The 27,298-nt window shown below is 36.6% G+C and overlaps 1 protein-coding gene across 1 annotated transcript in view; it reads left to right on the forward strand.

The window, feature by feature from the left end:
* The window catches only part of CSMD3 (CUB and Sushi multiple domains 3), a 1,213,223-nt gene that overhangs the window by 732,820 nt on the left and 453,105 nt on the right, over positions 1 to 27,298 (forward strand). The window contains exons 23-27 of the mRNA XM_063451130.1: positions 2,297 to 2,485; positions 11,755 to 11,924; positions 14,839 to 14,995; positions 17,867 to 18,058; positions 20,197 to 20,323. Coding sequence (XP_063307200.1) covers positions 2,297 to 2,485; positions 11,755 to 11,924; positions 14,839 to 14,995; positions 17,867 to 18,058; positions 20,197 to 20,323 — 835 coding nt within the window. The remainder of the gene's footprint in view (positions 1 to 2,296; positions 2,486 to 11,754; positions 11,925 to 14,838; positions 14,996 to 17,866; positions 18,059 to 20,196; positions 20,324 to 27,298) is intronic.

Here is a 27,298-nt window from a genome sequence, read left to right on the forward strand (position 1 = left end):
AATACCTCGGGTTGTCTACTTCTGCAAATGGTATGTCATCATGGGGGTAATTCTCATTCCTGGGCTACCATACGCTCTCAAAGGCAACATAACCAATCTGTAAAATTTCAATGTCATAAAAATGAAATGCAAGCTTTTTATGTGACTCTCTAACTTTTCAAAACACCATAAAACCTGTACATGGGGGGTACTGTTATTCTCTGGAGACTTCACTAAACACAAATATTAATGTTTTAAAACAGTAAAACATATTACAACAATAATATAGTCCATAAAAGTGCCGTTTGTTTGTAAAAAATGCAAAAAATGTCACTTTTACTTAAAATATCATTGTTGTAATACAATTTACCAGTTCGAAACACTAATATTTGAGTTCAGCAAAGTCTCCCAAGTAAAACAGTACCACCTATGTACAGGTTTTATGGTGTCTTGGAGAGTTACAGGGTCAAATATAGTGCTTGCGAATTCAATTCTCTGCACTTTCTCCCTGTGTTGTCAGGCATCTCAATCTAATTTTAATTAATCAAATCACATAATTATGCTAAAAGATTATTTAAATATACACTTAGAATTTTAATATATATGCATTTATAGGTATTTAAATTCGACGTGTATATTAATGTAATCTTTTATGTAATTATATGTATTTATATTTATATATATATATTTGCGGTTATTTGTATTTTATATATAGATAGATATAAATAGAATTTAATTCTAAGTGTATTTTGTTATCAATATATATATATATATATATATTAATAAAAAAATACAGTTAGAATGAAATTACATATGAATATATAATTTATATTAAATTTTGTTTCAATATTTTATTTATTTTATAATTTAATTAATTTATTATTGTAATTATATGTATATATATAATATATGTGTATATATCTATTATATATATAATATGTACACGTATTATATATATGTAATGTCATTCTAAGTGTTTTTTTAATATTAATACATACTAATATTAAGATTAAAATACACTTTATATGATGTTACATATATATAATATGTATATATATTATATGTATAATATATATAAATATATTATATATAAAAATACTTTTAATTTATTTTAAACATGTTTAATAATATTTTTTTAACACTACCCACCAGCAGGGGGACTGTCTGACATTTCAGACAGTCCCCCTGCTGGCAGATCCACAGCCAGCTATAGGGGGCCATGTGATCGCTCTTTGAGAGCAATCACATGGCCCCCGGGGGCCTCATTTGCCAGGTGAGGGCTGCCTGGGCTGTGAGGCAGCCCTTCAGAAGAGGATCACGGCGGAGGTGAGTACGCCGGACATCTAGGGGCTCAAAGCCGTTACGGCGTTTTATGCTGCCGCACGGGACGGCATAGAACGCCGTAACGGCGTTAAGGGGTTAAATTAATAAGATGGCATATGTGAATGTCACATAACTAAAAGTAAGATCTGTAGAAATTGCTAGCAATGTGTGTTATGAAAGGGACACATGAGAATACAAACTAGTGTAACAAATGTGAATGTAATGTGTATTTGCCCTATTTGTCCTTAGCTAGGCCGAAGAAAGTTCAGGTTGTAATGCCTCTGTCATTATGGTCACACAAACATCTCAGACATTTATGAATATCCTTAAAGCTGTTCTCTACATGAGAGGTTGATGTCTAGGTCTCTCAGGTGGATGTTCAATCCCTGCTTCAGTTTAAACTTGTTTATTAACTGCTGTACTTATATAGTGCTAGAATGACACTTCAAGTCCATAACAACTACCCATCCCATTATAAGTAGTAAAATACTTTACAATGATTTGATTTGTAACCTAGGGTCCACAAGGTGCCACTTCTCACCTACATTAAAGCCTCAGTGAGAGCTGAAATATTTCTCTCTTATCTAAGCCCAGCAGTGCAGGGCTTAGCTGTTTGGCTGAGAGCAATCATCTGCCTCTTTTAGCTAATGATCTAGCTCTGAAATGCAAGCCTTATCTCAGGAGAGCTAAGGGAAACTCTTAAGCAGAAGCTTCTGGCTCTCCTATAGCTCTAGTAGCCCAGCACACCCCAAGTAAGAAGTCAAACCTTTCTAAAATGGTTCGACTACTGACAATAGGGAACAACAGTGCACTCAAGGTACGTTAACCACTAGAGTACAATTTTTACTTTTTGATGCATATATATATATATATATATATATATGTTATATTTATTATACTGGCTTTTGAAAATCTAAGAATACATTTAGAAGGTAAGAGACAGATGGTATGGTCTATATATTTGATATATGTGATGATTAATTTCTTCTTTTAGAATACAACCTCGAACCCTGTGGTGATCCTGGAGTTCCACTATATGGAAAGCGACATGGACAAAATTTTGGAGTGGGAGATACTATTACTTTTACATGTTCATCTGGATATCGCTTAGAAGGGATTTCTGAAATCATCTGTCTTGGCGGTGGACGTCGTGTATGGAGTGCACCTCTGCCAAGGTGTGTGGGTACGTGGTCAGCTGCTTTCATTTGCTTGTCTGTGTAGTCAATGTTCAGAGATTTAAGAAATAATACTGTATTTTCTTCTTTTGAAAGCAATATTACTTGACTTATAGTGTGCACATGTACTTTCATTATGTATTGCTTAATTTCCAAAGGGATGGTTGGAAGACAAACAGATGTACAATGATTGTACAATGATGTACAATGATGTACAATGATTCTAAAATCATCTAAAAATATACACAATTTAGAATTTTCTTTTCTAAGATGCACGACTATTTGCCTTGTTCATTTTGCAAATATATATATATATATATATATATATATATATATATATATATATATATATATATATATATATATATTTATTTTAATTCTGGCAATTTTGTCCTATAATTCACAGGGGGCTAATTTGTCATTAATGTCAGTAGGGTATTTTCTGTAGAGATTTTTCACTGAGGGCTCATTTTATATCTTGTCACTACGTTTTACTAGCTAGCCTCTACTCCATAAAGTGTCTGTTAATACTATTAGTGAGTAGCATTTATTTACTCCCATTATTCTCTCTTCAGAAGCTGCCCCTAAAAAAAGTATGAGATTGTTGGAACATTTACTATTTAAGTGTGCGTGTGTTACAATATATACTGAAAATATATTTATATATTTTTAAGAATCTTTGAGATGTATATAAAGCTTTACAATAAATAAATACATAAATAAACCCACACATGATTAAACTACATTTTAAATGTCATAAATGGGCAGACTACTAAAACAAACTGGACTCCACATTAATGGCACCACATTTCTATAAATGTCTTATCTGAACTGAAAGATGAATTCAGCTGTTCTACTTAGTTATTCAATATTCCCAAAGCTTACATTTCAGTGAGCCATGTCATTACACATTTTAATATTAAATACTATTTTAAAAATACTCAGAAAATTTAAAGGGGTTGATTAGTGAGCATCCTCTGAGAGGAGACAGAAAAAAATGGAGGAATAAGTTAAAGGAACATTATAGTGTTAGAAATACAAATATCTATTCCCAATGTGATTTTAGATTCAACCCCCACCCCCTCCATTTAATAAAAAAAACATTATACTTATCTTTCTTTCCCTTGTGCACTAATCTCACTGTGGGCACGCTGTCTCCATTGGCTTTCTCAGACAAAACAGGGAAGTGTTGGGAGTGCTAGTGTATCATGGGTGTCAATCACTGTGCTGTGAATAATCAGCATCTCCTCATTCTGTGCAACACGGGGAGTCACTCTAGTGGTTGTCCGAGTGACAGCTTCTAGAGGTGGTGTGAGGCAGCAGTGTAAACATTGCCTTTTCCCAGAAAAGGCAGTGATTAAACTTCTCAGCCTGCATGGACAGGCTATTTGTCTTAACACCACAACACAATTTAGAAAGATTGGTGGAAAAGTTAAGCAAAAAAACTGTGTTATAGATTACTGACTGTTACCTTAATAACACTTGGCTCTCAAATCAATTATAACACCATAGTAATGTGTAATCTACCATATAAAATCTCCTTCTTACATTTTAGAAATGTTTGTAATATATGTAATACAGGTTCGTTACCAGAGATTCTCATGAAGGAGAGAATACTCACGGACAGAAACTTCACTTGATTGACTGCTCAATTTAGTTCTGATTGGCTCACCTCCTGGGAAGTCAGTGAGGCAGCAATTTTCTACCTACATAGCTGTATTCTTTTCTTTTAACTTGATCCTACACTTTAAAAGCATATATATCTGATTCCGTTTTGCTCAGAAAACATCTGGAATAACTCATTTAAAGTGATTCTGTCACCTGAAATTTTCTTTAAATAAATCACCTTAAACTATATTGCTGAGATTACTAGTGTTTTCATCTAGCCAACCTATAGTAAATTTAACTGTAATCACTATTTAAAAGGTTAACATTTTTACAGTGTTGAAATATCCATCTTGAAATTTCCAAAACTCTGTGATACTTTTAAAAACCACAGGGTGGCATGTGGTGTCAGCAACCAATACGAATTGAGGAGTTTCAATGCTGATTACCTCCCTACATTTCACAGTGCTGTGATTTCAAAAAGTTCTTTTAACTGCTTGTTGACACTAAATGACAGCTGTGCTCAGAAGTGAGTAGGTGATAACAAAAAATGATTCAAAATAAAATCTAAGGGGCGGAGCCAGCACCGGAGCTGCATGGACGCAATTTCAGACAGCTCCGGCTGAAATAATACAATCTCGCCCGAATCTCAGCCTATACACCCCATCCGTACACCTACCAAACAGCAGCAGGCACAGGAGGTACCTTGGCACCGATTGATGCCCTTTTTTCTCCCCAAAAACGCGCCCAGGCGGAGACGCAAGCACGGGGCCTACACCACGCGAGCGACCCCGGACTGGGGGACCCTCCTAGGCGGCACATACGACCGACGGGACACAGTGTACCTGCCTGAATCACCACCGGAACCCGAACCGGAGGCCCAGATGTCAGCCATGGGCCGGCGATCGCAGAAACAACAGCCCCCGGCCGCTCACCAGGACATAGGAGCCCTGCTACAGAAACAAGCGCCGCCAAAGATGGCGCCCACGGAGAGCACCCATGTCGACACACTGGCCGACACTCCCGAGCAACGGGACCCACAGGAGAGGGGCAAAACACTCCCCACACTCCCAAAGCCCCCTGAAGCTGCAGAGGACACTAGTCCCACAACCAAACATGACCTGAAAATTCTACTCCAGGATTTCCACAAGGTGTTAGCAGCTGAACTTGCCATCCTGAGAGCTGATATGCAAAACACAACGGACAGAGTGAGGGCTACTGAAGAGGACATAGTAGACATCCAAGCTGACCTCTCCCAGGTACATTCAGAGGTGCAACAGCTCACCAAGTCTCACCAAGCATTAGCCCTGCAGCTTACCTCACTGGAGGACAAATACAGACGTAACAACGTCAAAATCCGTGGCATACCAGCCACTATATCACCCGACGAATTGCCTCATTATGTGAGACGGTTGTTGGCAAACATCCTACCCCAAGCTGTTGCAAAGAAATTGGCAATAGACGGGGTGTATAGAATCTCAGCCCCGTCCAGGGCCTCACAAAACACAGACCGAGACGTCATACTGCGCTGCACTACATCCCAGGACAGGGGACGCATCATGGCAGCACTAAGGGGCAAAACGCCAATGCCATTTGAAGAAGCACAACTGACCTTTTACCAAGATCTGACACGATCAACCCTGCAATGGCGCAAAACAATGGCGCCGCTCACCACGCAACTAAGGGCAGCTGGCGTAAAGTACCGCTGGGGACAACCAGGAACCCTCATGGTGCCCCACCAAGGACAAACCCACACCCTCACCTCTCTCTCCGAGGCACCATCACTGCTCACAGCACTGGGACTACCGCCACCAGCATCCGCTCCAACGAGGTCCACCTCCACAAAGTTCGGGGATCCTGCCACGACCAGACCATTCACTCCAAGAGCGGCAACCGAAAGTCTACCCGCGACCTGACGGTCGGAAGGGCCACACTAACATTGACTGAAACCTACCGTTGCAGCTAATGCCCCAGTTATCAGAACACATGATGTCAATGTTTGTTTATTTGTTTACTTGTTACTCCACTAGTACCTTATAACTCAGACCAGGAGCCCACCACATAGGCTCCTCTACCTCTAACAGCAACACCAACAGGCGAGACATCCCCCCTCCCGCCATCCCCCTTAGGTTAGGGGTATTAAAAACAAACCAAGTGTGTACACAAGTGGAAACACACGGATCCATCAGGGTATTCACCCCCTAGACTAACAGGGCCTACTAGGCCCCCTAAACACTTGGCCACTACTCCCCTCAGTGACAAACCTACAGTAAACCGACTCCCTAGACGATAACCACCTAGTGTAACTGGCATGTACGAACCATATCCACTAGAGAGGGTTGCCCTTCCAACACAATACCTTCCTACCAACACTGAGCCTTACCTCTCGAACATACACCTACCCTCTTGTAACACTCCACAACGCACCACTCTTAGTAAACACCTTGCAGGTCTAGACGAAACTTTTTTCTAATGTACGTTGTTTAACCTTGTTTAATATAAAATGTAATGCCATCCTCTCATGTCAAAGAGGACAAGCGAAAGTACACCACTACTACTTGCATTAATGACAAAAATGAAGCCAATGTTGTATTTCTCTGGCACAAAAATAAAGAATTAAAAAAAAAAAAATCTAAAATTTGTCCTGCATTAAGAGATACAGTGTATGTATTATATTTAAATGTATTTTTGGTAAATAAGGGTCTTCTGCAATACCATAATAGTACACAGGATATACTGTGTGACACACGGCCATTGTGACAAAATGAAGAGGGCTTATCTGATCAGTAGCATAGCAAACAGCAGCGAGAACTGAATTTAAAAGTGCTATAGAGTAAGTGTGTCTTTATACAGGAACATAATGTTGTTAAGAAGGTTCTTTAGCATTGGGGAGGTTTCACTATTTCGATTAGCAAAATTTTGAAGGCCCTCAAGCCTAGTCTCAGCCTCCTTGACCAAGTTTGAGAGGATGTGCCTTTATGGGGAACAGATTGTGAGTGTTGCATCTGCCTTGTTCATATTAGCTCTTACCCCAGTTGATTGTATACCTCCAAAATTCATGTCCAGGTGTGAGTAAAAGCAGGATAAATTACTCAGTGGCACATAGTGATCTAAGAATTATGCACTCATGCATCAACGTTCATTAATTTCATACTTTAAGGCAACATATTATTATGATTATTATTATTTTATTATTTATATAGCGCCAGCAAATTCCGTAGTGCTGTACAATGGGTGGACTAACAGACACGTAATTGTAACCAGACAAATGGACGCACAGGAACAGAGGGGTTTAGGGCCCTGCTCAATGAGCTTACATGCTAGGGGGAGAGGGGTATAATCACACAAAAGGTATAAGTAGGAGTAATGAAATAGGTTGCTAGAAAATTATTCACTGAGAACGTAGGTTATTTTTGACAGTTGCAGGAGAGGAGTCATGTGGGGGGTGGAGGGAATGAAAACCTGCTAACAGTTTAAATTATATGCTTTCCTGAAGAAGTGTGTTTTAAAAGATTTTTTTGAAGTAGTGGAGACTGGGTGAAAGCCTAACGGATAAGGGAAGGGAGTTCCACAGAAAAGGTGCAGCCCTGGAGAAGTCTTGAAGGCGAGCATCAGATGTGGGAATACGGACAGAGGATAGACATAGGTCTTCAGCAGAGCGCAGGGGCCTCAACGGGACATACTTTTTTATTAGGGAGGATAGGTAGGTTGTAGCAGCATTATGTAGGCACTTGTAAGCAAGCACCAGAATTGAGCCCTATATCTAACTTGAAGCCAATGAAAGGACTGACAGAGGGGGAAGGTGTGGGGGATGAAGGCAGATAGGAAAATGAGCCTCGTCGCCGCATTTATTATAGATTTCAGCGGTGCAATCTGGGAACACGTAAGACCACTGAGAAGGGGACTGCAGTAGTCAAGTGAGAAAGAAGAATGGCATGCACCAGCACCTTAGTCTCATCTGGTGTTAAATAGAGGCAGAAGCAAGCTATGTTTTCGAGATGGAAGTGGCAGGATTTGGTGATCGACTGGACATGAGGAGTAAAGGAGAGGTCAGAGTCAAAGAGAACACCTAGGCAGCGACCCTGTGAGGTAGAGGTGATGTGGTGCCGTTGACTTGGAGAGAGACAGACACAGGAGTAGCAACACTTGAGGAAGGAAAAACCAGCAGTTCTGTTTTGGACAGCTTGAGTTTAAGGAAGTGAGCAGCCATCCAGTTGCAAATCACGGAGAAGCTGTCAGAGACACGAGTCAAAATGGGAGGAGAGAGATCAGGAGAGGACTGGTAGATTTGCGTGTCATCTGCACATAAATGATAATGGAAGCCAAAGGAGCTGATGAGTTTACCAAGGGAGGCAGTATTGATAGAGAACAGTAGGGGACCAAGGACATGACCTTGGGGAATGCCAACAGAGAGGGGATGGGGGAGAAGAGGCAGAGTCAGAGAAAGAAACACTGAAAAAGTGCTGGGAGAGGTAGAAGGAGCACCAGGAGAGAGAAATATCCCATAGACTGAGATTATGGAGAATAAGTTGAAGCTGTTGATTATCAACAGTGTCAAAAGCAGCAAAAAGATCAAGGAGAAGTAGGATCGAGTGAGATTTAGCAGCAATTTAATGGTTGGATACTTTGGTCACAGCATTTTCAATAGAGTGACAAGCACGAAATCCAGACTGAAGTGGGTCAAGCAGAGAGTTGGATTCAAGGAAGTCTGTCAATCTCGCATACAAACTTCTCTGAAGGATCATGGAGGCAAACAGCAGTAGCGATATAGGGCACTAGTTGGATGGGGAGTTGGAGTCAAGGTTGGGCTTTTTTAGAATCGGCGTTATGGTTGCATGATTGAAGGGTAATGGAAATGTGCTGGAGTAAAGGGAGAGATTGAAAATTTTAGTGAGAGGAAGGGCAAGAGAGGGAGACAGGGTGCAGATGAGATATGAGGGAATAGAATCTAGGGAACCGGTGGTGGGGTGGGAGGACCGGAGCAGAGCAGAAACCTCTTCCATTGTAGTAGGTGCAAGTTCGCATAGAACAGTCGAGTGAGTGGGGTTGGGTGATGTATTGGAAGATGTATTAGGGGAGGGAGAGAGGTTAGAGATCTCTTCCCTGATTGTAGAAATCTTCTCAGTGAAGTGAGTTGCAAAGTTTGAGGTGGACAAGGTGGTAGGAGGAGGGGGAGCAACAGGGTGAAGGTGTGCATTAAAAGTGTGAAATAGGCATTTGGTTTGTCGGGTCAGCATGCTTATGAGGGTGTTGAAGTAGTTTACTGTTGCAGAGGAAAGAGCCAGAGTGTAGTACCGCAGCATCAATTTAAAGTGGAGGAAGTCAGGTGCAGAGTGAGACTTTCTCCAACAGAGTTCAGCAGTTCTTAAACATTTTTGAGATATTGGGTACACTAATATTGATGAAATATACAGTATGGAGTCTATTGTGGCCACACACTATGAGCAATCTAAAAGATTATCATGGTTACCATAGCAAGAATATATTTCCAGGAGATAAACAGCTGATATTTCATATGGCTTTTAGGACAGCAAATTGTGGCAATGGACTTTTGAAGGCTCCAGCAGGCACCATTTCTGGTCATACTCATATACTGACCCTCTTATAAACCCCCATTATTACTTAACCTACCCCATTCGTTATTCTTAGTAATCCCCACCCCTGCTCTCTCTTATAAATGCCTATTACTCTTTGAAAATAGGGGGATTCATGTCAGGTTGATCCCAACTTGGGCATGACGTTTTGCTGACATGTTCTATCATGAATGTTATCTCATTTAAAATGTCTTTTAAATTTGTAAAGTTTTTTTTAATCTGACTGATATGACAGATACTGTTATGATTTCTACATCATAGCAACATGTATAACTTCATAAAAATCTAAATAAACACAACAAAAAAGAAAGCTTCACTGCTGTATAACTAGCAATAAAGGAACACTACAGTGTCAGGAACACAAATATGTATTCCTGACACTATAGTGTTGATGTAACTATCAAGGTTTCCGACCCACCTCAGATTTCTCTGAAAAGGTGATTTTACTTACTTTTTTTCAAACACTGCACCAGTCTTGCCTGTGCCTATAGTGTCCCTTTAATTATTACACACAGTCATTTTCAATTAACATACATATTACTTTAACCACCAGTGTTCCAGGAATTATAAGCTCCATATATTTGCTTATTTAAAAAAAAAAAAAAAAAGATGCAAAAAAGTTTCTCAGGGTTAACATATCTATGAAATGTTACTTTCCATGCTTTGTAAGGATACACTTTTTAAACTTTCCCACAGGCAAGCAATTTAGAGCACAGAAAGTCTCAATCTTAAATATAATCAAAATGGGAGAAGCAAAAGAGAGAAATTTAATGTCCTCACACTATTTCTCCACAGGTCCTGTTACATTAGTGAAAGTTGAGCTGGAGGCATGCTGTACCTTTGCTTTATCAATCTTTTTTGCTACGCACCTCTTCAATGTGTACAGAAGAGAATGTCAAAGTTCCTCATGCTGAATTCAAACTGTCTTTGGTTCTATACAAAATGCATATGTAATGTTGTTTATTAGAGCTGTGCATTGAGCCCAAAGGCTTTTATTTAAATTGAAGACGACGGGGTATGAAAGCCTGACCTAAAGTCGCCTTCGAATTCTTTCAAGAACTAAAACTTTTAGTCTAAACCGCATGCCAGCATAGGTTATTAATTTACAGTTTAATGCATGTAGGTGCAACAGTAAAATATATATCCAGGTGTTTCTATTGAATGGTTAATAGAAAAGATGTTAGTGGCTTTAGGAATGAGCAATTAATAAGCTTAAGCACATTGAAAGAAAAAAACTATTTTTTTAAGAACTTAATATGAAAATAGAATGGAAAGATTTATACAAGCCTAGCTATAAATTGTCTCAACCAAGTTTTAAATTTGTTGCTTATACAATTAAATATGTATTAATTTTAGGGAAAAATAAGTATTCAAGTTTGAAGTAACCTTTCTAGTTTAGTTCTATTTTGTTCTTTTTTTTTCTTGATGTGTTTTCTGGATAGATTAAAATATTCTTCTATTTGTTTACTTAATTTAAACCATATGGGTGGTCAGCTGATATAACTCAAGCTATTATTAATTATATCTTTCCTTATATCTCTACAATTAATTATAGCTATTGCAATCTTATGTTAAAGATGACCCCAGAGACTTGAACTTAGTTTTTGATTGGCAATTTTATTCTATTGTTTAAGCAATATAAAACTTGTGCTGGTGATTATAAATTATTTCAAATAATGTGCATTATACAGCTTACATATCTTAATTAATAATTTACATAAACAATTGTAAAACAAACACAGTGAGAAGAGAACACAGTGAGGAGGAGAGAATGAGGTGCTTTATAGAGAAAAATCTTCCTTAACTGCAGAATAATCAAGTCCAATTCATTTTTAAACGAGGAAAAACTTGATCCTCATACTTTTAAAGGCACATGACTCCAAAAATATTCCCTTTAATCAAACTGTGTTGCTTGAGTTTCATTATATACTTTGCATTCCTATGAGCAAGCTAGTAGCTTATCAAGTGAGAATTAATTATATGAATTATGCTAATATACTTAGTTGTGTTTTTTAGTGTTTATAATGCATACCACTGACTATTAAAATGTGTGCTTTCACATTGTGCTTTATCTACAGCTGAGTGTGGAGCATCGGCAACAAGTAATGAAGGGATTCTACTGTCTCCGAATTACCCACTGAACTATGAAAATAACCATGAGTGTATTTACAGCATTCAAGTTCAAGCAGGGAAAGGAATCAATATTTCAGCCAGAACATTCCACTTAGCCCAAGGAGATGTTCTTAAAGTAAGTTATTTTCAAAATATATTTGTATTAAATAGATACTTAAAGCTAATATATTTTTCTGCTTTTGTTTTCTTCATATACATATGTTTTTGAGAAAATCACATTTTTTTTGACAATTGGAGTTCATGTTTGTCCAATACTATAAATGTTGCCTGTGCCTTTCTCCGGTGATAGAGTTTCCAATAGTAATCTGTAAATATTAGTTGCTCAGTATCAGGACATTGAATGTGTAGTTGTAACAAGTAAAGAATATATTTATTATCCAGAACACAACAAATACTCAGCTATATTGTGTTTGGACAGATCATCTCTGCATATACTCTCTCTACCAGGTTGATATAGCAACCATTATTTTGAGCAATCCTCCATTAGTCAGAAAAGACTAAGAATGAATCCTTGCAATTACAGTATCAGATACCAAGGTCAAGACAACTAGTAAAGATTTTTGTATAGGAAACAATCCTTGGTCCATAGAGGCACCAACACTTATTGAGAAAAATGCTTGTCTAGATGGCAAAGCTTTACATAAGTAAGACGGTAGCTAAGGTCATACACAAGGGATCTCCTTTGTACAATTCCATAAATTGACTTGCCATCAAATCAAGAATTACATTTGACTCTTTCACATCTGTGTATTTTTGTGAGCTTTGTCTTGGTCCAATAATAATAAAGAAAATGTAGTACATTGTTGATTTCTTCTTTTTGTGATTTGACATATCCAACAAATATGTTTTAGGAGTCTATTCTATACCAAAAATGCCTTACAAGTAACACTGTGTAAAATAGTGCCAACATTTTTTTTCCACAAACAAATTGTTTCATCCGAATCAAAATCATTTTACTACTCACCCAAACAAATTGATTCATTCATAAAATAAATGATTTATTGAATGAATCCATTAATTTACAGGTGGATTAACCCTTTAACCCCTTAAGGACCAAAACTTCTGGAATAAAAGGGAATCATGACATGTCACACATGTCATGTGTCCTTAAGGGGTTAAGGACACATGACATGTGTGACATGTCATGATTCCCTTTTATTCCAGAAGTTTGGTCCTTAAGGGGTTAAAAGGGTTTTGACCAAAACTTTAAAATCTTTTGTACATTCTTGAAAATTCCCCTTTTAATGGACAAAATCTGACAATATTATACACTGCCTAATTTCCATTGACTTTTTACATGCCCTATGCTGTAATTAGTTTTAGAACCTGTAAAATATATTAGGTACATAGCATTGCATTATTTAAAAGGAGAGCAATATTGGTAGGTTTCTGTCAGTTTTCAAACTAGCTGTAAGTTAAGGTTTTAATCTAATTTTATTTAACATTTTTTTCTATTGAAATAAACTCCCTATGGTCATCTTAATAGACGAGGTAGATGACCAGCAGTTTTGTTTGATATTGCTGTTGAAGTTCTCTTTGAATCATGGCAGCCTGTTGATCTTCCCCAGTGTTTAATATTTTAAAAAAAATCAATAAGTTTAATAGGATAATGTCAGGTTAAAAAGTAAGATTTTCATCTTCAATCGAATAGCAAAGTAAATTTCTACAACAAAATATTGGGAATAAACCTGCAACAATCATAAATCACAGCATACATTTACATAGATCTTATAGTTGCAGAAAACAGAACTAAATTTAGGTGCATTAACGTGGAACTTTATATCCTCAGTAGACACCATAATCATTCACATAGTAATTGTGTCTTCTATAAGATAAAACACACTACTGATTTCAATATGACCTTTCACCATGAGTAATGCAGTAAGAAATAATGGATTTTAACTTGTGCATGGTGCAGATGGTCCAGATGTATCAAAAGATCATCAATCTTGAAAAAAAATCTTGATAGAGAAGCATTGGGAGGCTTTCGTGCATGCACAGCAAAATTATGGGCTGTGCCAATCAGCATCTCCTCATAGAGATGCAGTTGATCAACACATATGGGAAATCAAACTCTATGGGGAGCTTTCAGTTGCAGTGGTGACTATAGGGTCCCTTTAACTTGTCTGAATTTTCCCTGTAGATATATTCGAGTGATTCCCTGTGCTAGTGAGTGGGTCTATATTCGGAAGAATTCCCCCCGAACATAGACCTACTCTCTAGCGCATGCTCGCTAGCGCATCCTCACTTACCAACCAATTCATTCAACGACAGAGTCGTAGGAATGGAACCTGGTCGGTAAGTGAGGAACATCTGTATATATTTATTCATTATTTGTCAAGATGGCAAGGAGACGTGTGGAGTGCATTGGTAGAGATAGCCACATCAGATTATATACAAATGGTGTTTAGGGAGAATGTAAATGTACTTATAGGGAGAGTAATGAATCTACATGCACATGAAGATGTTTATTCATGCCTAAGGAAATAGCTCAATGTATAGCTAGTGAATGAATGGTAAATGTATAATGTGGTTATCAGTCAAAATAACCCAAAACTACTAAAATATAATGCATCCTGTCTCTATATAAGATTCACATATATATTTCAACAATATATTGTTACAAAAATGATTGATTGTGCAGAATGCAAAGAGAACTCTTAAAATGTATCCTTGTAGAACACGTTTCTTCTCTTACATTCTATCTGAGCAAGCATTTGCCTGGGAACTTGCTACAAGCCTCAACAAAATGCATGCTAAAGAGTTTGACAATTTGAAAAGTTGTAGTTTTTTTTAGACATATTCCATACTTGTGGCTTTATAAATTATAAATCAGTTGGATTTTAATATAGATATAACAATAAATTGGAACAGTCAGCACCCTGATATTCATATTTGAATTTTAATGTATTATTTTATTTTTTTAATTTGACATATTGATTGGAAACCTTAACATTTCTTAAAGTATTTATAAAAATAAGACATTGTTTTTTGAGAATATTTAAAACATAATTTTATGTATTTTGCAGATATATGATGGAAGAGACAACACAGCTCATCTAATGGGTGCCTATACTGCATCTTCTTTAAGAGGACTGACCTTAAGTAGCACATCAAATCATTTGTGGTTAGAATTTAACTCAGACTCAGAAGTGAATGATGAAGGCTTTCAGCTAGTTTACACCAGTAAGTATACATATAAATAAATAAAGCAGTAGAAATATCTATCTATCTATCTATCTATCTATCTATCTATCTATCTATCTATCTATCTATCTATCTATCTATCTATCTATCTATCTATCTATCTATCTATCTATCTATCTATCTATCTATCTATCTATCTATCCGGTGAGTTAGCTCAGTTGGTAAATTCCCTGACTACAAAGCCTATTAAAAAATAATCACAGGTTCAAATCCCAGTCAACTCAGCTCTGCATCCTTCCAAGGTTGATAAAATGAGTACCATCAATTGGGTAATAATAACATCTATCTGAAGTACCCTAACAGTGTCCCTCCATCCAATGTTAAATCATTTTGAGCAGCTTAAAACTCCCTGGGTACCTATAGCAAAGGTATAGATTACACATTTCCTTATTCATATCAGCAATTGTGATAGGATGAAAAGCAGCCAAAGGATGAAAGCAGCCAACTGATAACACTCAGCCAATCACCCATTGCTTCTCAGGCTCAAGCAGAAAAGAGGGGAAAGGCTGATGATGACTCGTGTTTAGCATTCAAACATTAAAATTATTTAACGCTAAATGGCAGGATGACATTATGCGACTTAAGACACCATAACCCCTTGAGAAGTACTGGTTACAATATCCAAGATGATATATCAATTTTTTTATTTTAGTTATTTTAAGAGTAAATATCTATAGTCAACTATTGACATTAAAGTTGGCTTTTCTATACAAAATAATTCCTGGGTGGTGTAAAGTTGTAAAACATGCCTGTTAATTTTACATCTGTAATGTATTGGGTTTGGTCTCAGTTTAGAATGCTGACCTTCAGCATTTTGGATGCTAACAGTAGGGTGTTCTGAATGTGAACAAGCTCTGACAAACTCCAACAAGCTCTATATGAACAAGCTCCATGGAAACCAATGACATTTGTATGAATCTATTTTTGGATATAGTCTTTGAACCAATTTTTACCTAATGCCATATTTATAATTCTTCTCAATATCTGGATTTATTATATCAATCCAGGAATATGCAAATATCAGCAAATGCATAAGTAATAAAATAAACATACCAGATGTCAATAATACATGTGCAACTAATATCACACAAATGGCACAAATTGAATCCCAAACTGTCTCATGTGTGAAACTTTCTAAAAGGTGCAGGCTTCAGCCTCACTGAGAAATATTAGGGGTGCCATACTTGTAGTCTTTCTTCACCACTATGTTATTGTGACAACTATAAAGTCTGAGCATATATTGTGAAAATGTATTTTCATCTATAGATGTGCTCGCAATTATTAGCACATTGTATAAATGTAATTTTATCCCCAACAAAGTGACACCATGTCATATTTTGACATGACAGGTGCACTTTTCTTCATTGCTTGATTGTTGCTTTTATCAAAATATATGTGTTTTATTGACGTGAGTTGAGCAACTTTCTCATAACATTTGGAATTCCAGCTCTATGATTTTATTGAGTGACTCTCAATTGATAAAACATGTCATCCTCTAAGCCACATTATTCCTCCATATTACTCTATGTGATTAGATAATTGTCATCTATAGTTTTTGTATGACAAATAATTATAAGATATATCATGTACCATCATTGCTATTTCATCCATCAAATATGGTCAATAAAACACAAAAGAAGAAGTATATAATTTATGCTCATTAAATAAGTGGAATAAATTCCTTGCAGAAAAGTGTGTTCCTCTGCATGCTGGTAATAATTTGTGAAATATAAAATAAGGTGAGTATGTTTTTATGACTTAAATTACATTTTTCAAAGTAAATAAAAGTAAAACTGTGCTTTCATTATTATGAGTGAAACAGTTAACATACCTTTTCTTTGAAAAATGTAATTTAAGTCATAAAAACATACTCACCTTATTTTGTATTTCACAAATTATTACCAGCATGCAGAGGAACACACTTTTCTGCAAGGAATTTATTCCACTTATTTAATGAGTCGAAAGAAAAAAAAAGCAAATAAGCTGAAAATCAGTTCCTACATCTTTCCAAACTGTAAAGGAAGTTTCAATGGGCTATATCATTCTTACAGTCAGGTGTGTGTGTGTGTGTGGGGGGGGGGGTTCTCTTCTATTGACCTGTTAACATTAAATTAGCATTCCAGACATCAATAAATATGGTTACAGAACTTTTTAAAGACCATTATTTTACTAATATGTGGTTTATTTGCATTTATTGTTTGAGATCATTATGCTTAAATGCAGACTTTTTTTACAAACTGTAGTAATTTTTAATAAACTGTATTGCTAGTAACACAGTTGGGTTCTTACATATAAACCATACGCAGGCTATTTGACTATATTGTTTTTATCTATTTTGTGACCTAATAAAAATGAAAAAAAAGTATGTTGTCTTTTATACTAACATTTCAGACTGTGCTTGAAATATCGCAAAATAACGGATACTGTATTTAGTCTAAATCTTTTACCTTTTATAAATCCAATCTATATATGAAAATTGCTGTTGTATTATATGTTTATGTGCTATCAGTTTATTCAATTTTTCAAATTAATATTATGCTAAAATAAATGTAAACAAAAGTTCTCGATGATGAAGGGGCTATTAATAATGCTCCTGTAATCCATTATAAAGAATAATTAGAAAGTTCATTTACATTAGTGTTTATGTGTAGATTTTAATGTTAGAATATTTGTGTATTTGTGATAAAGGAGAAATTTCAGTATCTATAATAAAAATGTATAATAATTAAGTTGCAATTAATTGTGACCACCTGCACTCAAAGGAGAGGAAGGCTATAGAAATGAAAGCTCATATATTTATTTTCTTTGTTGGAAACTATTGTTATAATGTATTTTCTTTTTCCGCCTAAGGTTTTGAACTCTCACACTGTGAAGATCCTGGTGTACCACAATTCGGATACAAAATCAGTGACCAGGGTCATTTCGCTGGCAGTACTATTATCTATGGGTGTAATCCAGGTTACACTCTCCATGGAAGTAGCCTCCTTAAGTGTATGACTGGAGAAAGAAGAGCATGGGATTACCCTTTGCCATCATGCATTGGTAAAACAATACTGTTAAATATTTAGCTGAAAGTGTTTACACAATCTATAAATACCAATGATAAAAAATGACTTGAAATCAGGCTGCTTATGCATTTGGATGTGAGATGTCAGGAGTGTGAATTGTGTATATATTGTGTGCACTAAGCAATAACCCTTCCTGTGTGCAGGAACAAAAATAGAATGTAGAGAAAGCCTCTTATTGAAATTGTATTCAGACTGAGAAAATGATGAGCACCTGGTGGTAGTAGGAAGAGCCAGGATCTGCAGAAAATAACTTTTGCTGATCCCTGAAAACTACTGACTACCAAGTGTGGAATTACACTAAATCCAATATAGTACTTTCTGAAAAAATATGCTGTTTGGAAACACTGGAGGCAAAAGCAGAGCAATCTACGGTGATAAATGTCAGTCGAACTGACAAGGTAACACTTTTTCCAAGACTTACTTGAGTCCCAGTTTGCAAAACCTCATGTAATGAACCCCAAGGGTACGGCACAACTGTTCATAGCAGCATAGAAATTAATTATCTTTCACATCACACAACACAGAAGCACTGAGCAAATAGATCAATTGATAAATGAAGGGTTACATTAACATGGTTGTAATAAGAGTTGCTGCATTGTCACACACGTTGTGAGTTCTCTTTGCTTGTATGTTTTACTTGCTGGTAATTAACCCCTTAGTAACCAGACCGCTTTTCAGTTTTCTTACCATTTGAGACCAGGGCTGTTTTTACATTTCTGCTGTGTTTGTGTTAAGCTGTAATTTTCCTCTTACTCATTTACTGTACCCACACATATTATATACCATTTTTCTCGGCATTAAATGGTCTTTCTAAAGATATCATTATTTTCATCATATCATATAATTTACTATTTAAAAAAAATTGTAAAATATGATAAAAAAATTACAAAAACACACCTTTTCTAACTTTGACCACCACAATCTGTTATGCATCTACAACCGCCAAAAAACACTGTGCTAAATAGACCGATCGCCTGTGGGGGAACGGCGGCGATCGGGTAAGTACATATGGAGGGAGAGGGAAGGAAGGAGAGGGAGGGAAGGGGTTAAGTTAAAACTAAATAAATATATATATTTTTTTTCATTACTGAGTGCCTCGAACCCTCTGAGTGCCTCGACCCCTCGAGGCACTCAGAACAGGCAGAGCATCAGAAAACCTGCCTGATGGCTTCCGATGCTCTACCTCACTGCCACGTGACGCAACCCGTAAATGATTGCTCACCCATCGGCCTGGCAGTGAGGGGGTATTGCAGGATGCCTCAACATCGAGGCAATACCATTAGAGTGGCTGGAAGCCATCATGATCGCTTCCAGCACTCTAATTAGCCACGGACGTATCAGGTACCTCCGCGGTCCTTAAGAACCATTTTTTGTTGGACGTAACTGATACGTCTAAGGTCGGGAAAGGGTTAAATAAGTATTTACACTGTTACACTGTGGATGTGTCTGTGACAAGCCTTGTGATCTTCATGTATACAGTGCATATTCATGCACACAGATAACAACATACATTCTGCTCTTGTATATTCCCAAATTGGCATTTTTATCACATATTAATCCAATATTGATGCATATTTAAGTCTCCACTTACTCCCTTATACTGCTAATAGTATTTGTAGATTTTTGTTTTAATGTTATTTGTTTTAATTCTAGTCTGGGCCATTACTTGCCTCCTGAGCATATAGTACTAAAACCCAATTCTACAAATAGACTCATTGGATACAATTTTAGTTTTTGTTTCAAGACCATACCTAGTATTGACAGTTATCAACATTGCATATCATGCTAATCATGAATGCATTTCATGTTATTGCCTTGTTTTCTTAAAACCTGTGATACATAAAATGGAAATTAATTATCCACCCTGGATACACATTAATTACTATTATGTGTATATATATTTATATCATTCATCAGGCAATTTATTATATATATATATATATATATATATATATATATATATATATATATATATATATATATATATATATATATAATAAATTGACTGATGAATGATTACCGAAAAAAATAATAATGATTTTTACAACTATTTTATTAGACAACTGGAATTCATTTATCTTGTTTAATTTGTTTTACATTTTTTTATATTAGCTGAATGTGGTGGCCGTTTCAAAGGAGAGTCATCTGGAAGAATATTATCACCAGGATATCCATTTCCATATGACAATAATCTACGTTGCACCTGGATAATTGAGGTGGAATTGGGGAATATTGTAAGGTAAAAAAATATTATAAATTCTCCACTTTACTTTGCAAAAAAAATCTAACTTTTATAAAATATAAAAGATTTACACATGCATCAAGTATTTAAATAAGACTATATTTATGAATTCATATTTAATGCAATACTAACAGTTGATGCAAAACAAATAATATTTAATTTAATGAGAATACATCTATCTTTATGATCATGAAAATTTGATCAAGAAAGGGCATAGAGTTGTGAGTGAATTGTGTAAATTATATGTGTTAATCAAGAAAAGATACACCAGAATTTTTTGAAGTTAATTCAAATAATTTATATCATTTGATTAATAGGTTGGTTATTACATCAAAGGTAAAGTGTAATTAAGCAATGAATTCATGTATTTAACTTATAATAAATATTTGAGATGAGGAGGTGTTTGCTACTGGTGATAAGACAGGGATGAAATTAAATTTGTTTAAAATATTTTTTTTTTCTATCTATATACTATATATTACAGATTTTTAAACAAAAATAAAATTAATTAAGGACTGTTGTAGTTAAACACAATTTTTTTACAACACTGACATAGTAGTCTGACAAGTTTAACTGAAGCTTTCTCTTACTTTGATACTCAGTTTTTCAACCAAATTATTATGTTCTTCCCTTTTTCCTCAATTAAAATACCATATTTACGATAAACCATGCTGAAGAAATCAAAACAAGGGAGATATTTGGCCCATGCCCTATAGACCTCACATAAGCACTCAGAGAATACAGTGGAAATGCTCGTTCTGCAATATCTTTTAAGCCTCATTAGAGGAAATGGACTTAGAAACTTTCTATCCCACACTTACCAAAAAAGTTTAGTATCACTCATCCACAGATAATGAATTTGCTATCCCAACAAAGAAAAGGGACATTAATAGCCTAATGTCTAATATTTGACAATAATTTGGAATGGATATGGTGGTTCAAAGGAAGAACATGGTAGAATTACATTTCCTATGATTGATCAAGATACTTATGGACATTGATGCAACAACCTCAATTATTACAACTTGACAGAGAACTGACTGCGCAAATAGATGATTTGAAGATGCCATGAAAATATATCCATATTCATATGATATCAGAAGAGCTTGATATGGTGGAACTACCACACTTTATAATGCACCTATCGGTTACCATAGTCTCCCCAAAGCAAGCCAAGATGTTACCTCTTGACACTATATTGCATATTCAAAAAATTACAATAGCCGTACCTAACACTCCAATATATGTTGCAGTTCGATTTTATAGAAATATTGTACTTTCAACTTTTACATCCAAAGTGAAATGCTACCATCTATCATACCTGCAAACACCACACTTTCTTATTTTAAAACAATCTATGGGGCAGATGACATCACAACTACAGGCTTACTATATGGCGCTATATAAATAATAAAATAATAATAATAATAATAATTAGGAAAACATACTTATCAGCCATTTCTGATTTTCTATATAGTGGAATACTTTTAACATCTTGGTCACTTTTCTTTGTGGTTTACAATAATATATAGGGCTTTATTACCTATAAATTACCTCCTTATTTGTACGTTTTGTTCAATAGCTTAATAGTTTAATTGTATGTTGTTTCATTTTAATTTTTGCAAATACTTGATAGTTGTCTAGAAGTCCTTAAGAGACTTACTTCAATTTGGTTTGAAACTGGACACTAATTCTTTCCAGTAATATTTCATCTACACCAAACCAGACTCAGTCAGTATAAAAACAGAGAATGTTTAGGATAAGAGTAAACAATTCCAGGTGTTTTTTTTTAATTGTTAGTTGTCTCAAAAAAAAGTTTAACATCAAGTAGAGAATCAAAATGAAGTCTGTAATGATAGCAGATCTCTCTTACTATAGCTAATATTAGTGTTCCTGAATTTGAAGTCAGAAAGATAGATGACAATCTTGATTTATAAAGGAATTGTACGGTTATTATCACTACTTACTGAGAACATCATTGCTTATTTAAAGGTTGTCAATAAGATTGTGAATAATAGTTCTGGAATAATATTCAATTTAAAAGTAAACACTTTGGGTAACATTGCCATAATTGTAAAGTGAAACATGCTGAGATTATGAATACAAACATTAATTATGCATACAAATATGTATACAATGAACTACCTCAAAAGACACCCATGTACACTTCTTCCTGAAGGTCTAGTCCACATCACAATAGAGGTTGGTGCCACCTTCTGTCAATGCACTAAATAAATTCTTCTTGACGCAAATTTAAAAGACTAATAAATATGTCAGTGAATTTTATATATTATATATGCAAATTTTTAATTTGTTACACTGTGATTTTTCTGTTTTATAGTTTAAATGATGGTCACGGTATATTATTATCAATGCTGTCAGTCATTTATTGCACTTAAGCACTTTCCAATATTCAGGTTCTACATTTTAAATAATATTTTTGTTTGCATTAGCCCAGTTACATCTGGCAAAACCAAACATGTCTTCCACGTTAAGATCCTTAATTATTAATTAGGATTGGTATGGTTTTAGAGTGTTTTGCTGCACCAGGAAAATATCCCATCAATTAAAAAACACAATTCAGCTTTATATTTAGATAGTACAAAAGAATGTGAACCCATCCATCCATGAGCTGGAGTTTTAGCACAACTTTGATATTGAACAAAACAATGTTGAAAAACACACAAATAGGTCTTTCTCTGGATGGTTGCAGGACAATATGTTTGAAGTTAAAATTTCTAGATTTTACTATTAAAATTATGTAAAGTCATGATTTTATTAAAGACATGGAGGTGAGTATTATGCCGAGCATCCGGCTGAGTCTGAAGGAAGGCGTCTGTGGCCACGGCCGTTGGCTCCAGCCTCCAGCTGTAAAACTTTGGTAACAGGGTGTTCAGCTGAGACGCAAACAGTTCTACTTCAAACGGTCCCCATAATTACTCTATACCTTGAAACTCTGAAGTGTGTATGCACCAATCACCAGAGTCTTCCAAATATCTTGAATTCCAATCAGCCAACGAATTGTACAGGCCTGGGATGTACTCCGCAGTCACCGAGACGTTGTTGTGAAGACAGGATTGCCAGAAATCTTTCCCCATGATCGCTAGCATACATGACTTTGTGCCCCCCAGGTGGTTGATGTAATGCACTACCGACACGTTGTCCATCTTGAGCACAACGCAACAGTCCGCACAACAGAGGGTAAGGCTGCGAATAGCGAAAGCCCCTGCTAAGAGCTGCTAAGACAGTTGATGTGCAATGACTTCTTAATCTCGCATCACCTGCCTCCGGTGGAAACGTTGCCACAGCACGCATTCCATCCATGCAAACTGGCGTTGGATTCGATCACCACGTCCGGAACTAACCCGAAGATGGGCCTGCCATTCCATGCCTACATGTGAGTGAGCCACCAGATCCGTTCATCCCTGGACTCATCAGAAGAAAGAGTCTTTGAGACGTTGAAGTGCACGATAGTGAAGTGGCCCCGAAATAGCATGGATGGAAGCTGCGAGCAGGCCTATGAGCCTCGCCAACTGTCTGATCGACAGGTCCAAAGCCCGAAGGGCTCACTTGATTTCCTTCTTTATGGCTTTTATCTTGGATTCTGGAAGATACAGGAACTGCTGGATAGAGTCCACCTTAAAACCTACAAATTCTATGGATTGCATTGGGGTTCAGAACCGACTTTTCCCAATTCATCAGGAAACCCGAGTTCTAAAGCAAATTGGTCGTTGAAGTCACATGCAATTTGAGCTGATCCCGCAACAGGGACATGATCAGGATGTCATCCAGATAGATAACAAACGAACACCCCGTGTGCGGAGGAATGACACTACTGGTTTCATGACCTTGGTGAATCACCAAGGAGCCGATGAGAGACCGCAACAGGGACATGATCAGGATGTCATCCAGATAGATAACAAACGAACACCCCGTGTGCGGAGGAATGACACTACTGGTTTCATGACCTTGGTGAATCACCAAGGAGAGACATGTAGACCTCTAACGTTTTCCTCACCAAGTAAAGTGGAGAAAGTGTTCCATGGTGATGGAAACCATGAAATACATGTCCGTAAGTCCAATTTGGCCAACCAGTCTGATGCCTGGAGGAGATCTCGGAGGCAATGGATGCCTTCAATCCGGAAGTGTTGGTACTGACGGAAAGCATAAAGAGGATGGAGGTTTATCACAGGGCAACATCCTTTTCAGTATTAGCCTCATCATAAGAGGCATACTCCATAGCCTCAGAGTCACCCTCCTCACTCCGGTCGGTATCCGACCTCTCTTCACAGGACCTTGCCCATTTCCACAATCTGGCCATTTTTGCCCGGCCAGGCATGCTTTAACCGCCTCAAGAGAGTCCGTCATGGCAGGCAGTACTTGCATCGCGGAGTGGTAGGTGAGGTGTTTCGCCTTCACCGTAGTCTTACGGGCCCAGGGTGTGGCAGGGGCAGAAAGAGGGCTCAGTACCCAGAAGGGCAGGGGCAGCTGCCGAGGGCAGCAAAAGGGCCTGCATCAATGTCTGGAAGAGCAATGACAACACCGCTCCCATGGCAGAGGCAAAGGCTCTCTGAATAGATGAAGCCATAGTGGAGTTCAGCAGGGCCTGAAATTCCTCAGAGGCCATATTTTCCTCAGCTTGCCCTTGTCGGAAGTCATTTATCTGGCCCTCAGGCTCATCTCCCTTAGACTGCATGGTGCAAGAAAATGTTGTGGCAAGGTGTAACAAAAATAATATGAATGCACTATGAGGAGAGGGTTTAATAATCCACTACTGAGAAGAAAGGAATACAAGACCTGCCTGGTGGTGTGCCCAGGGGACGCGGGAACTGACAAGACTGTGTAGGAGGTGAACCGGGCGAGAGCTGTGTGAGCGAGGAAAAAAATTGCGGTAAAGATCAGTCCCCACGTGTAAAAACTAGCCAAAACCTGCCTGCACGAGGGAGCCGCAGCCAACACAAGCGGAGGCCCGCTGTCACCCACGAGTAGGGGCATGCTTGGTAGCCCACCAGGAGGCCACCCACAGTACATATGAGGGAGGTGGGGGGAAGTCTGTGGGGGACTTGATCGTGAGGAGAAACCCCAGGTAGGGGTTACACTACACGGACACACCAGAAGCAATAAAACAGAATACAATGTAGTATTCTAAAAACAGTAAATTCAAAAACAATAATTATAATAAGCAAGTGAGAGTACTTATCTGGTCTGAGGGAGCAGCAAAAAAAAAGAGGGGGATCTTGGGAAGCACAAGCCTTTTATATTCACTTCCTCTGTGCCACATGTTCATCCTCACCTTGCGGTGTCTGTGGTGGCAACTACCTTTCTGGCATTTATGAAGATGATAATCAGCAGCCCTGTGCAGGTGTATCTGACTCCTGCGGCATGTTGACAGATGCCGGCCACTGCAGATCCATACCAATTTATAACCCCACGTCCACCATATTTCTTTATGGTCATTATTAATGATGACTTAGCCAGGTTTTGTGTGTGAGAAGTATGTACATTGAATGATGAATGCAAATTAAATGATGATCAAACGCTGTTGTTAGTACATATAAATTATATTTGACCCAATATCAGGTTATGTATATATATTCTAAAAATAAATAAATTTAAACAATAAAAAATAAATAAATATATATATCTATATATATAGTTAATAAAATGTTAAACAAAAATCTGCACACCAGTCAAGCCATAAGATTTGCTTTTCCCACATAAATCACAAATTTGCAGTGATGTTACTACCGCAAAGGATTGTGGGTGGGCATATGCAAATTACTTTAACAAAGAATCACATTTTTGCCTAATTCCATTTTAAACATGGAGTCTGTGTTTGCTGTATACAACAACTTTGAAACACAACTTAGGAAAAGTTGCAAAGCCAGTGAACCACTCATGGACAGCTGTTTCATTGTCAATGCGTTGTGTTTCAAAGCTGTTGTATACAGCATTGTTAATGCGTTGTGTTTCAAAGCTGTTGTATACAGCAAACACAGACTAAATATATATATATATATATATATATATATATATATATATATTACATTGCTAAACACACACACCAGTAAAGCCATAAGAATTGCTTTTCTCACCGAAATCTCTCTTTAACAGTGCTCTCACTACTGCAAGGGATTCTGGGTAGGTGTATGCAAAACTAGCCATTTACTTTAGGAGGAATGGGTTTTCATCCACACTTTTTTCCCCACCACAACTCCTTTGGTATTTATGTATGTGCATGTATTTATGTATGTGTATATATATCACACACACAACATATAGAAACTCAGACATGTAAAAAATAAGTTGTCATGGCTTTTTATATAATTACATATTTTTCTTACAGTAATTTAATTTGCAGAATTGCAAAACATCCTCAAATAAGACATGGGCAGGGTAAAAAGTTATTTCTAAAATTTAACTTTGTAACTTAAAAAAAACGCATGAGACTGTGCATATGGGTATTTGCTTACTCAGAGAATAATCTGCTTGCACAATCTAAACAAGGTATTAAAAAATAGAGTGAACCTGCTTTTCTAAATTCACAGATACGATGCAGTGTTGTGGCTGTGTATGTTAACTAAAAATGTATATCTCCTGAAATTTTGGAAGAGATGATAAATACAACGGCTACATGAATAGTGGTAAACACCTCAAAGGGGTCTATTATTTTTTTTTAATTGTTACTTTTATTTTTGAAATCATAAAAATTAAAATACTTTTTTTTTAGATGTTTAGTGTATCTATTAAACATCTATACACATCATGTCAACAATTTTAAACCTTAATGTACTGCTTTTAGTATATGATCTATAACTGCAAAACATTTGTAAAAATTCTAGACATATGAGGTATCCCATAGTACAACTGAATAAATCTGTTTTCGTTTAATTTTCTTCAGCTGTAATAGTTGTTTGCAAATTATAACCAGCAAAACTGCAAAAAAATGTTTTACACAATTTTACTTGTGTT

This window comes from Pelobates fuscus, chromosome 4, assembly GCF_036172605.1.
Source record: "Pelobates fuscus isolate aPelFus1 chromosome 4, aPelFus1.pri, whole genome shotgun sequence".
In the NCBI taxonomy this organism is placed as follows: Eukaryota; Metazoa; Chordata; class Amphibia; order Anura; family Pelobatidae; genus Pelobates; species Pelobates fuscus.